This window comes from Nematolebias whitei, chromosome 16 (assembly GCF_014905685.2).
Source record: "Nematolebias whitei isolate Nwh7 chromosome 16, NemWhi1, whole genome shotgun sequence".
Lineage (NCBI taxonomy): Eukaryota > Metazoa > Chordata > Actinopteri > Cyprinodontiformes > Rivulidae > Nematolebias > Nematolebias whitei.
The window spans coordinates 390,957-403,781 of NC_056513.1; the positions used below are offsets into that span (position 1 = coordinate 390,957).

The 12,825-nt window shown below is 46.1% G+C and overlaps 1 protein-coding gene across 1 annotated transcript in view; it reads right to left on the reverse strand.

Annotated features, from left to right (window-relative positions):
* LOC119422990 (large neutral amino acids transporter small subunit 3-like) overlaps window positions 1–12,825 on the reverse strand; it is a 122,059-nt gene that overhangs the window by 41,389 nt on the left and 67,845 nt on the right. Inside the window, exons 9-11 of the mRNA XM_037690400.1 lie at window positions 12,635–12,677; window positions 9,408–9,548; window positions 9,204–9,239 (exon numbers count right to left, since the gene is read on the reverse strand). Coding sequence (XP_037546328.1) covers window positions 9,204–9,239; window positions 9,408–9,548; window positions 12,635–12,677 — 220 coding nt within the window. The remainder of the gene's footprint in view (window positions 1–9,203; window positions 9,240–9,407; window positions 9,549–12,634; window positions 12,678–12,825) is intronic.

Consider the following 12,825-nt stretch of genomic DNA (forward strand, 5'->3'; position numbering starts at 1 on the left):
ACAGAACAACTGTGTCAACTCTTGAAACTGTGCCTGCAGTCAACCTACTTCACATATGGGGAGCAATATTATAGGCAGAAACATGGGTGTGCTATGGGGTCTCCAGTTTCTCCTATTGTTGCCAACCTGTACATGGAGGAGGTAGAAAAGAGAGCCTTGACGTCCTTTTCAGGGACACCACCAAGTCATTGGTTCAGGTATGTTGACGACACCTGGGTTAAAATCAAATCTCAGGAAGTCCAACATTTTACTGACCACATCAACTCTGTGGATAAATACATCAAGTTCACACGAGAAGATGTAAAAAATGGCAGGTTGGCTTTCTTGGACTGTGAGGTCTCAGTCTCTGATAGAGGACATTTGCAAACTGAGGTGTACCACAAACCCACACACACAGACCAGTATTTGCAGTTTGACTCCCATCACCCTTTGGAGCACAAGTTAGGAGTCATCAGGACTCTGTATCACAGAGCAGACAGCGTCCCCACTAGCTCAGGAGCCAGGCAGAAGGAGAAATCCCACACAAGACAGGCTCTAGAGCAATGTGGATATCCTAACTGGGCCTTCCTGAAAGCAGAGAAGAAACCCAAACAGGACTCCAGTCAGCCAACAGGTGAAAAGGAGGAACCCAGACCCAGACCAGTGGTCATTCCATATGTTGAGGGAGTATCAGAGAAACTGAGACGTTTATTTTCTAAACATAACGTCCCAGTGGCTTTTAAACCCCAAAATACATTACGGCAGAGACTGGTTCATCCCAAAGATCTAGTCCCCCGGCACAAACAGAGCAATGTTGTGTATGCTGTTCAGTGTCAGGAGGGCTGTGATCAGTCTTACATCGGGGAAACAAAACAGCCACTGGCCAAAAGGATGGCCCAGCACAGAAGATCAACATCATCAGGCCAGGACTCTGCGGTCTACACTCATCTCCAGGCCAGCGGTCACTCTTTCAGGGATGAAGATGTTCACATCCTGGACAGAGAGGAACGATGGTTTGAGAGAGGAGTAAAGGAGGCCATATTTGTGAAAAGAAATCGTCCATCATTAAACAGGGGTAGAGGCCTACGTGTTCAACTGTCCCCCTCTTACAATGCTGTGATTGCTAGTATCACTCAGCCCTCTGTGAACAGTAAACAGCCATCAGTGTGCTAATGATCCATTGTTATGCTGATGGTCCTTCTTGAGCATTTGATCAGCTGGTTTTGGTTGTCAGCAGCAAAACTGGTTGATCCACCCTGAGACGGTGCTATTTAAGAGACTGAGCTGAATACAGCTCCTCAGACTGAGGAAGTCTCTCGGATGAGAGACGAAACCGTTCTACATTTTTTTGTTGATTTGCTTTGTTTTGTTTTTTTGAATGTCCAGAGGACCAGATTTAACTTTTTTAGATTTTTCTACCTGGATTATTGAGCATGCATCAGGATATACAGTTATCTACTGCAAACCCCGCCTTGTTCGACCACTTTGATCGGGGCTCTGGACCCCATCCCCTCTGCTTGTTGATGTCCCTGTTTACCTGAAGCGCGTGGCATTTCTGCCCACCCGAAAACATCGCTCCAGGCGCCGTGGAAGACATGCCAGCCGTCTCGTGAGGATTAAAGCCAGCATCAAGCTCTCCGCTGCTTCGTCATCTGCTGCTGACCATCAGACGTTAGACTGTCCATTCGGATGCTTTGCTGACCCACTCAACTCCAGCCTGCTTCAGGTGCCCGGGCCTGGTATGCGCAGCGGGCACGCGCGCAGCCATGCGGCCGCAGCAGTTTTAGTCGTCTCCAATGGAACTTAAGCAACTCTGGACTGTCTGCTGCATCATCTCCTGCCGACCATCTGCTGGATATTCACCTGTCTGGGTGCTTCACTGATCCTGCTGGGTCCTGCCTGATCCCCATAGTCGAGACTGGCTTGCGCCACGGGCTCGCATACAGCTGCGGCGTCTCTGGTCCTAGGAGGCACGGTTCAAACTCCAAAAATCTGAAACAGCTGATCTGTGCTCCGTGCTCAGCTTTTCCTTCAGCTACTGGTCCTACAAAGATTGCTCTGCTGAATGTGAGGTCACTGACAAATAAAACTTTTATCTTAAACAACTTTTTCTGCTCCAATGGACTGGACTTCATGTTTGTTACAGAGACCTGGCTCGTCCCTGGTGAGTTAAGTGTTTTTTCTGAACTTTTGCCGGTGGATTGTGCCTTTTTTAATGCTCCAAGGACTTCTGGTAGGGGTGGTGGATTATTAACAGTTTTTAAAAAGCTCTGGAACTGCAGGCAGCTAAAGGCTGTAGCTTTTCAGAGTTTTGAACTGCTGTGTTTTGAACTGGGCCGCTCCAACCCGACACTGTGCAGCCTGATCTACAGACCACCCTCGTACAACAAAAACTTCATAAGTGAATTTTCTGACTTTTTGACTGGAATACTGCTCAATTACGACAGGATCTTGATTTTGGGAGACTTTAATGTACATGTTTGCTGCTCTGAACAGCCTTTGGTGCAGGAGTTTCTAAATCTGATACAATCTTTCAACTTTGTGCAAAATGTTGTTTGTCCAACTCATCAACAGGGCCATACACTTGATTTAGTTCTGTCTCATGGACTATCTGTGGTTAATCTGGAAATTGGGGATGCTATTGTTTCAAATCACAAATCCATTTCATTCGAAGCCTCTGTTATTCATGAGTCTAAATCCCCTGCTCCAGCCAAGAGTTGTCAGATATTTAACTCTTCAACCGCTGCTCTTTTTTCCTCTGCATTCCTTACCAATGCTGCTTCAGTCCCTGAAACCTCTGCCTGTATTAGTACGCAGGAGCTGCTCAGTAGGCATGATGCAACCTGCTCTAAGATTTTAGACCTCGTGGCCCCGCTAAAAATCAGGCGACCAAAGCGGGCACCACACCCCTGGTTGAACGCGACCACTCGAGCAGCCAAACATCTATGCAGGAGAGCTGAACGCAAGTGGAAAAAGGACAAATTACAGGTTTCTTTTATTATGTTAAAAACGTGTTTGAAAGATTATCAGAGCATTGTTAAATCTGAAAAGAACAAATACTTCTCCCAAATCATTGCGTCAAACAGTCATAGTCCCCGTGTTCTTTTTAATACCGTAAATTCCATTTTAAACGTGACTCGGTCTGCCAGCATGGAGGTCTCCGTTGACATCTGCAACGACTTTACCAGATACTTTGCTGATAAGGTAGAGTTGATTAAGTCATCCATCCCCCAGTCCACAACTGACCCCTCTGTCTTTGTCCCTTGTCAGCTGTCTTCAAACAGTTTGAACCCATTTCACTCCCATTTCTAAACAAAGTCGTTGGTCAGATGAAACCCTCCGGTTCCCCTGCTGACCCCATTCCTGCGTCGTTTTTCAAACAAGTTCTACCCACGATTGGACCCTCTGTTCTTACTACTGTAAATAGTAGTATTGTGACAAGTGTGGTTCCTGATGTTTTCAAACATGCAGTAGTTCATCCGTTAATTAAGAAACCTGGAATTGACCCTTCGACTTGCTCAAATTTCAGACCAATCTCAAAACTTCCCTTCCTGTCCAAAATCCTGGAGAAAATAGTTTTCATTCAATTAAACAAGTTTTTGAATGAGAACAGAATCTTCAAGAATTTTAAATCTGGTTTTAAGCAACTCCACAGCACTGAAACAGCATTAGTAAGGGTTTGTAACGATATTATGATATCAAACGATTCCGGTCAATTTGTGGTACTTGTGCTCCTGGACCTTACTGCTGCTTTTGATACTGTTGACCACAGTATCCTTATATCACGGCTGGAACAGTGGGTTGGGGTCACAGGTGCTGCATTAGAATGGTTCCGCTCATACCTGAGTGGCAGGAGTTTCTGTGTCAAGGTTGGTAATAATATATCGGCCTCATTACCTCTTTCTTGTGGGGTCCCTCAGGGTTCGATTCTTGGACCCCTTCTGTTCTCACTTTATTTGCTCCCACTGGAGTCCATCCAGGGGAAACATGGTCTTTCATTCCATTGCTATGCTGATGACTGCCAGATATACCTGCCTGTGAAACCAGCAATTGTTTGCTCCATTCACCCTCTGTTAAAATGTCTGGACAACATTAAGGCCTGGATGGCTTCAAATTTTGTAAGTTTTAACAATGAGAAGACCGAAGTCATTGTCTTTAGCCCTAGCTCAACTGCCACCACTGATTCTGTCAACCTGGACACTCTTCAGCCATATCTGAAGCAGTCTGGTAAAAATCTCAGGATGGTTTTAGACTCTGACTTCAAGTTTGACAAACAGCTCAACTATGTTCTGCAGAAAAGCTTCTTCCTACACAGACAGGTAGCTAAGCTCAAGCCAGTGTTGTCCAGACCCGACCTTGAGAAACTAGTCCACGCCTTTTCACAACCCGATTAGACTATTGCAATGCACTGTATACTGGGATCAGCCAGGCCTCCATCTCACGTCTTCAGCTCGTCCAGAATGCTGCTGCTCGGCTTTTAACCGGAACTCGTAGGTCTGAACATATTACTCCAGTTCTGTCCTCCCTTCACTGGCTCCCTGTTTGTACGAGGATAGTCTTTAAAATTCTTCTGTTGACTTTCAAATGCTTAAATGGCCTCGCACCCCTTTACCTCTCTGAGCTTCTGGAACCTTACGTTCCCTCTCGGGCCCTGAGATCATCTGATCAGCTGCTTTTGGCTGTTCCAAAAACAAGACTGAAGCTCAGAGGAGATCGGGCTTTTTCAGTAATGGGCCCCAAACTCTGGAACAACCTGCCCTCAACATCAGGCAGGCCACCTCCCTTCCTCACTTCAAATCCCTGCTAAAAACACATCTGTTCTTGCAGGCATTTCACACGGTGTAAATTGATCTAGTGTTTTTTAATCTGTGACCCTATGTTTTAAATGCTTTTTATTAATTGTTCAGTTATTATTATTAGTGTATTGTACATATATGTATATATTTTTTTTTCTCTTTAATTTACTCATTGATTGTTGTTGTTGTTGTTGTTAATCACTTTGATAACAGGTTCTGTTTTAAATGTGCTCTATAAATAAAGTTGACTTGACTTGACTTGACTTCTTTTTTTTAAAATAAATTGGAACAAAATAGCAACCAAAAGGAAAATCAAGAGGAATAGTAACAAAAAACAGCTAGATTATAAGGTGATGTAGAAAAATAAAAACAGGAACATGTCAGCGTTGGTTCTTGCAGGAACTTATCAGATGTTTTAAACCACTTAGAGAGGTCAAGGTCGAGAGCTTCAGATCTTTTTGCAAAATATCCCAGGAAACAGGAGTGGAGTAGGAGAAGGTCATTTTGCCTAGTTCAGTCCTCACTGAGGGAACACTGCATGTAATAATCGTCTCGCCTCTTCTGCGGCATGTCTATGTCACTATGTGCTTGTTTGTGCGAGGTGTTTTTTAATATCAGAGTTTTTCTTCTCTGCCAAGAAGAAAAAGTCTGATAGGAATTTTGTCGCCTCCAATTCCTACATGTGTCCAGTTTCACTACTTTTTGTCTGTCTAAGCAGATCTCACTTGTAAATGAGTCATTTAGGCTCCATGTGACTTATCTGTCTAAATAAAGGTTGAATGAATGAATAATGTCCTGAGAGCGCACGCTGTAGCTGCACTCACGCAGAGACATGTAGGAGAAGATGTATGAAGGCAGCAGACCAAGAAGTGACTTAAAGATGAAAATGTACCAGTGGGAGAGTCTGTGTGAAGTTAATGATGACCAGTTAACCAGTGAATACTGGGTGCAGTGGTGGGTATGGTAGTTACAACCAGTTATGAATCTTAGTGCACCGTGATAGACAGCATTCAACATCTACAGGGTTCTTGTAGGAGCGTTCATGTACAGGTCCTTCTCGAAAAATTAGCATATTGTGATAAAGGTCATTATTTTCCATAATGTAATGATAAAAATGAAACTTTCATATATTTCAGATTCATTGCACACCAACTGAAATATTTCAGGTCTTTAATTGTTTTAATACTGATGATTATGGCATACAGCTCATGAAAACCCAAAATGCCTGTCCCAAAAAATTAGCATATCATGAAAAGGTTCTCTAAACAAGCTATTAACCTAACCATCTGAATCAACGACGTAACTCTAAACACCTGCAAAAGATTCCTGAGGCTTTTAAAAACTCCCAGCCTTGTTCATTACTCAAAACCGCAATCATGGGTAAGACTGCCGACCTGACTGCTGTCCAGAAGGCCATCATTGACACCCTCAAGCAAGAGGGTAAGACACAGAAAGAAATTGCTGAAGGAATAGGCTGTTCCCAGAGTGCTGTATCAAGGCACCTCAGTGGGAAGTCTGTGGGAAGGGAAAAGTGTGGCAGAAAACGCTGCACAACGAGAAGAGGTGACCGGACCCTGAGGAGGATTGTGGAGAAGGGCCGATTCCAGACCTTGGGGGACCTGCGGAAGCAGTGGACTGAGTCTGGAGTAGAAACATCCAGAGCCACCGTGCACAGGCGTGTGCAGGAAATGGGCTACAGGTGCTGCATTCCCCAGGTCAAGCCACTTTTGAACCAGAAACAGCGGCAGAAGCGCCTGACCTGGGCTACAGAGAAGCAGCACTGGACTGTTGCTCAGTGGTCCAAAGTACTTTTTTCGGATGAAAGCAAATTTTGCATGTCATTCAGAAATCAAGGTGCCAGAGTCTGGAGGAAGACTGGGGAGAAGGAAATGCCAAAATGCCAGAAGTCCAGTGTGAAGCACCCACAGTCAGTGATGGTCTGGGGTGCCATGTCATCTGCTGGTGTTGGTCCACTGTGTTTTATCAAGGGCAGGGTCAATGCAGCTAGCTATCAGGAGATTTTGGAGCACTTCATGCTTCCATCTGCTGAAAAGCTTTATGGAGATGAAGATTTCATTTTTCAGCACGACCTGGCACCTGCTCACAGTGCCAAAACCACTGGTAAATGGTTTACTGACCATGGTATTACTGTGCTCAATTGGCCTGCCAACTCTCCTGACCTGAACCCCATAGAGAACCTGTGGGATATTGTGAAGAGAAAGTTGAGAGACGCAAGACCCAACACTCTGGATGAGCTTAAGGCCGCTATCGAAGCATCCTGGGCCTCCATAACACCTCAGCAGTGCCACAGGCTGATTGCCTCCATGCCACGCTGCATTGAAGCAGTCATTCATGCAAAAGGATTCCCGACCAAGTATTGAGTGCATAACTGAACATGATTATTTGAAGGGTGGCGTTTTTTTGTATTAAAAACACTTGTCTTTCATTGATGGGATGAAATATGCTAATTTTTTGGGACAGGCATTTTGGGTTTTCATGAGCTGTATGCCATAATCATCAGTATTAAAACAATTGAAGACCTGAAATATTTCAGTTGGTGTGCAATGAATCTGAAATATATGAAAGTTTCATTTTTATCATTACATTATGGAAAATAATGACCTTTATCACAATATGCTAATTTTTTTAGAAAGGCCTGTAAATAATGTCACCGTAATCAATGGAGGGAAGGAAAGTCACTGATACAAGGTGTTTCCTAACATTCAGAGTTAGACAGGATCTGTTTCTGAAAAAGAAACCCAGTTTAACTTTCAGTTTCTTTACTAGGTTTTCCACATGAAGCTTAATGATGTATGTACTGTATGTATGTATGTGTTGATGTTGATGATGATCATGATCATGATGAAAGGATGGATGGATGGATGGATGATGGATGATGATAGATGGATGGATGATGATGAATGGATGAAGGATGGATGGATGGATGGATGGATGGTTGATGGATGATGATAGATGGATGGATGATTGATGGAAGTGTGGATGAATGGCTGGATGGATGATGGATGGATGGATAGATGTTACTAGAACTGCCTTCTTCCACCTGCGTAATATCACTAAAATTAGAAACATCTGATCTAAAAATTATGCAGAAAAACTGGTCCATGCATTTGTCACGTCTAGACTGGACTATTGCAATGGTTTATTATCTGGGTGTCCAAATACTTCTTTAAAATGTCTTCAGTTGATCCAAAATGCTGCTGCCAGAGTCTTAACTGGAGTTACTGGGAGAGATCATCTCTCTCCAGTTTTAGTTTCTCTCCATTGGCTCCCTGTCAAATCCAGAATTGAATTCAAAATCTTACTTCTAACCTACAAAGCTCTCAACAACCTGGCTCCATCTTATATTACAGATCTTATTGTTCCATATTTTCCTAACAGAGCACTTCCCTCTCAGGCTGCAGGTTTACTTGTGGTTCCTAGAGTTTCCAAAAACAGAATGGGAGGCAGATCTTTCAGTTTTCAGGCTCCTCTCTTGTGGAACCAATTTCCAATCTCTGTCCGTGAGGCTGACACATTATCCAGCTTTAAAACTAGGCTTAAGACTTTCCTTTTTGCTAAATCCTATAGTTAGGGTCAGCTTGGGTTTCCTGAGCTGTCCCTTAGTTATGCTGCTATAGGCTTAGACTGCTGGAGGACAAACTAACCACACTTTTCACTCTGCTCCTGTCTATTTACTCTGCTCAACCTGTTTTGTATTTGTAATTATTTTTTCTATCCTCAACATGTTTTTGTTTTTCAGGGACACCTGGACCTATATCTGGACCTGGACCTATATCTGGACCTATATCTGGACCTACCATTCTGTGTTCGTCTGTCTCTCCTTCCTGTCCTCTCAAACCAGCCGGTCAAAGCAGATGGCCGCTTGTCCTGAGCCTGGTTCTGCTGGAGGTTTCTTCCTGTTAAAAGGGAGTTTTTCTTTCCACTGTTGCCACTGTGATTGCTCAGGATGGGAGACTGCAACAAAGTCAAGATTCAACTTGTCTGCTGGATTTCTTAGATAGAGAACTTTACTAATTTTCTTTTCTATGTATGTGAATGTTTCTGTAAAGTGCCCTGAGACAACTTTGTTGTGATTTGGTGCTATATAAATAAACTGAATTGAATGGATGGTTTTAAGCTGTCCACATGAGAACACCAAAGTGTTGTTGAAGAATTTCCTCACTCTTGAAGCTGTTTGGAGATGTTTTGTTTGGTTGATTCTCTGGAACCGTTTTTGAGAACACATGGCTCAAACCATCAACAAATCTTAGCATGTGCACTGTAACGCTGTGTGTGTGTGTGGAATGGGCCTTGGTGTGTGGACCGGGCCTTGGTTCTGTTAGTGTGTGGACCCGGCCTTGGTTCTGTTAGTGTGTGGACCGGGCCTTGATTCTGGAGGTTGTAACTATGGGTCATTCTGACAGGTACCTTGTTCCTCCACCTCTGTCTGCAGCTCTTCTGAAGCTGAAAGAGACAACAGGAAGTGCAAGTTCCTTGAAGTGTTCACAAAGAATTGGATCAAACAGATCTTTTGCAACAGTTTCATTTCAGCCTTGTTTACGGTCAGAAATGGCAACACAGAGTCAAAATGAACACAATTGTAATTGTTGGACAAAATGTTGTCATGCTTACGATGGGGATCTCCATGAGTGACCAGAAACTCCAGCATCTTGTTCATCGCCCCCATGAAGAAGATGAGCCTCAGCTGAGTGATGGCCATGGCCAGAACGCTCCACAGAAAGACGGGGGAACAGATAGAATGGGAGAGAGGTACTGGAGCTGGACGAGAGACAAAAAGACACCAACATGCTGGTTGTTTGAAGGAGAGTACAAGCTTTGACCATTTAGTTCATTTATTATCAGGAGGGACCAGCTTTGACAATTTCGTCAGTACAGCTTCCATTAAAGCTGTAAAACGAAACTGCTATCTATCTCTGATCAGCAAAATTCTAAACAATCCTAAGAGCTTCTGGAAAACTTTTAACTCTTGATGGCAGCACTCACTCATCTGACCTGCTGCCACCACAATTATTTGTCGACTCTGCTCCTGTGTCAGAGAAGCATGAGATACTAAATTGTTTCAACAAACATTTTGTTGCCTCCAGTTCCTGGTCTCTGGGGAAACGCTGAGTCGCTGGTTGCCGCGATGGGAAGGACTGTTCTCTGGCGGGAGGGGCTGGTGGCGGAGCGGGGCAGGAGGAAACTGCTGCAGCTGTGGAACGTCTCTGCTGCTGCCTCTGGCCATGACGATCTCTCCAGTGGGCGGGGGGTAGGAGGAGGGGTGCAGCTTCATCAGGTGGTGCACAGTCTCCGACACCTCCTCCGTCTTCTTTGACTTTTCAAGCATGACCTTGAAATTGGCCCCGAACAGTGCATCCGTCGTGATGGGGCCCTCCAGCAGGTCTTTCTGTAGTTTCTCCGGCAAGAAGGGTGAGTGTCAGAGCCAGGTGGACCTCTGGATCATTGTCATCCAAGCAGCGATGCAAGACAGGCAGTCTGCAGAGGAGGCGCCCAGGTTGAGGATGACGTCAGACGCTTTGCAGAGTGAGCTCCTCATCTCCTCAGGCAGGTCTGTGTCCTCCAGTCTTTTGGAGATGCTGTAGGCCAGCAGGGTGACATTGTTGTTCACTGCGGCCACCTGGAAAGCACACTGATGGGCTCGATTGGAGAGCAACGTCACCTTCTTGTCGTGTCTCCCTGGAGGGACAGGACGTTGGTCCAACCTGGACACTTTTGCTCCGAGTGCTTCCACCAGGCTTGGCTCCCGGGGGGGGGGGGGGGGGGGGGCAGGTAGGGCTCCCCGCCCCGGCGCACCACCCGCCGAGGGGGGGCGGGGCGGAGAGGTGGGGGAGGGGGTGGGGGGGGGTGGGGGGGGGGGGGGGGGGGGGGTACCGAAGGAAAGTTCCACTCAGTAAACCCCTCCACTCTGGTGATGTGAGCAAAGGTGGAGACGGGTGCCTTCAGCTTACCAGGTCCGGCTGCAGCCTCGTTCCAGTAGGACGTCACTGCTGGGAAACGAGGCCAGATGGGATCAGGGCGGCGAGCCAGGGTGCAGCCAAACCTTCCCGCTAGATCATCCGATCTGGGTGGGGGGAGGAGAGGGACGGAAAGTCCCTTCGTGTCAGCCACCTCCTGGACTATGCCGGGCAGTTCCGAGAGGAGGGCACCGATAGCTGGGAGCAATGTGTTCACTGATGCAGAAAGGCCCGGGGGGGGGGGGGGGGGGTTTGAGCATCTGCTTGGCCCCCCCTGTTCCAACACTACACTCTCCAGGAGGGAATGAGCAGTGGAGCTGCTACTGACGTCGCCTGTTCTGGAAAAATCATCCGATTCGCTCAGTGACTCGGCATCAAAAAAGGCGATGGCGTCGTCCAGCGAACAGTCCCCCATCACGGAGAGGCACTCCGCGATGTTAGCCTTGAACAAGGCTGCTCGCTTCTGCCTTTCCTCAGGAGGGAGGAGGTCACAAAGACGTCAGGAGGAGGCGAGGTCAGCGTGGCGGGGACCCAGGCATCCTTCACATATGTCATGCCAGTCGAAACTTAGCATGTAGCCGGTCTTGCAGGACGAGCACAGGCAGATGGTGCTGGTGTTGGACATCGTTGTTCTTGTAAAAAACAGTGCTGGTTGCTTACTGAAGAAAAATGGGAGTCGATTACCTGGTCTCACCGTAATTTATATGGACCGGGGGTGAGGCCCACACAGCAGGTGGGCGTGGACTAAAGTTTTCAGTGCTGCGCTGCGCGTGACGCAATAAAACCCACTAGCGACAGCTTTAAAGGGCGAAGCCTATACAAAATAGAACAGTGTTGGTGTTACTATTATTGAAGGGAGGAGACCTCACTGTACTGAACAATTATCCACCAATCTCCAAACTCTGTATTTTAGCTAAGGTCTTAGGCTCTATTTACACGGACACGCCGGGGGAAGCGTAGGTTTTATCAGATGTTAATTTGAGGAAAAGATCAACATTAAAATGACCTAATTTTGTTTTTTTTTCCTGCAAACCTCTCAATTGGAAGGATCAGCTGGTCTCTCAACAAAATCGATCAACTTCTCCCGACAGGAGGCAGGGTAAGGAGGACTCTCTTACCTCGACGGAAACAAATTGGATTCACGATGACAACTGGTTATTTTGCTGTTTGGGTTGGTGAAATCTTGGATTGTCTACAAATTTGTGTGGATGTGTTGAAGCTCGACAGTGCTCAGACTGAATGTAGGAAGCTGCAACAGGGAGTTGGAGCAGCTGTTATCAGGACTGTGAACTTTCTGGCAGCACTCATGAATGGTGGGAATAATCTGGAGAAGCTGTGAGCTCGACTTTTGGAGTAAAGGATCAATTCGGCTGTTTTGGAGTTCCATCAGAGGATATGTACCAGCGAGACTTTAAAAAGGCAGAAACAACAATTCATGAGTTCTGCCAGACCCAAACTGTGGCCTTGATGCCGGACTTATCTCAACTCCTCCTGGAATGTTTTGAAAACAACAAAGATGCTTTGACTGTTTCCTCACCCCTCCCTTCCCCAAGGCCGTGGATATGTAACAGAACCAGAAAGCGACAAGGTCCTAGAGAACTGGCATGTCCAGCTCAGACTCACACTGTGGGGTACGTCATGGATTCATGGGGAGTGTGGCAGATGATGTGTCTCTCAGTCCTGTCTCAGGAGGATGTTGAAGACGTTTACATATTTGGAATTATGAAAGCAGGGACTCTGCTTTTTGGCATAGGTGGGGCTCTGTTTTATCGAATTTTGAAGAAGACGGCGGGAGCAGTTTCGGCCATGGAAAAGCTTCCGAGTCAGTGTGAAGGTCTGGTCCTCGCTGTGGAAACTTGAAATCGTCTGGTTCACGAGCTTAACCGAAAGGTGGAGGCGATTGAGAATCGCAGGCCACCTGCGGCTTCTGGGACTCGTCAGCGTGGTGTGTTCGACCTTGAAGGAGACTCATAGCATGGATCAGTGGAATGGAATCCCACAATTAGGCATTTTTGGAACCAGAACGCTCAGATGGACTCAAGGCTGAAGAAAAAAGTAATCTCTGCCTGAAGAAA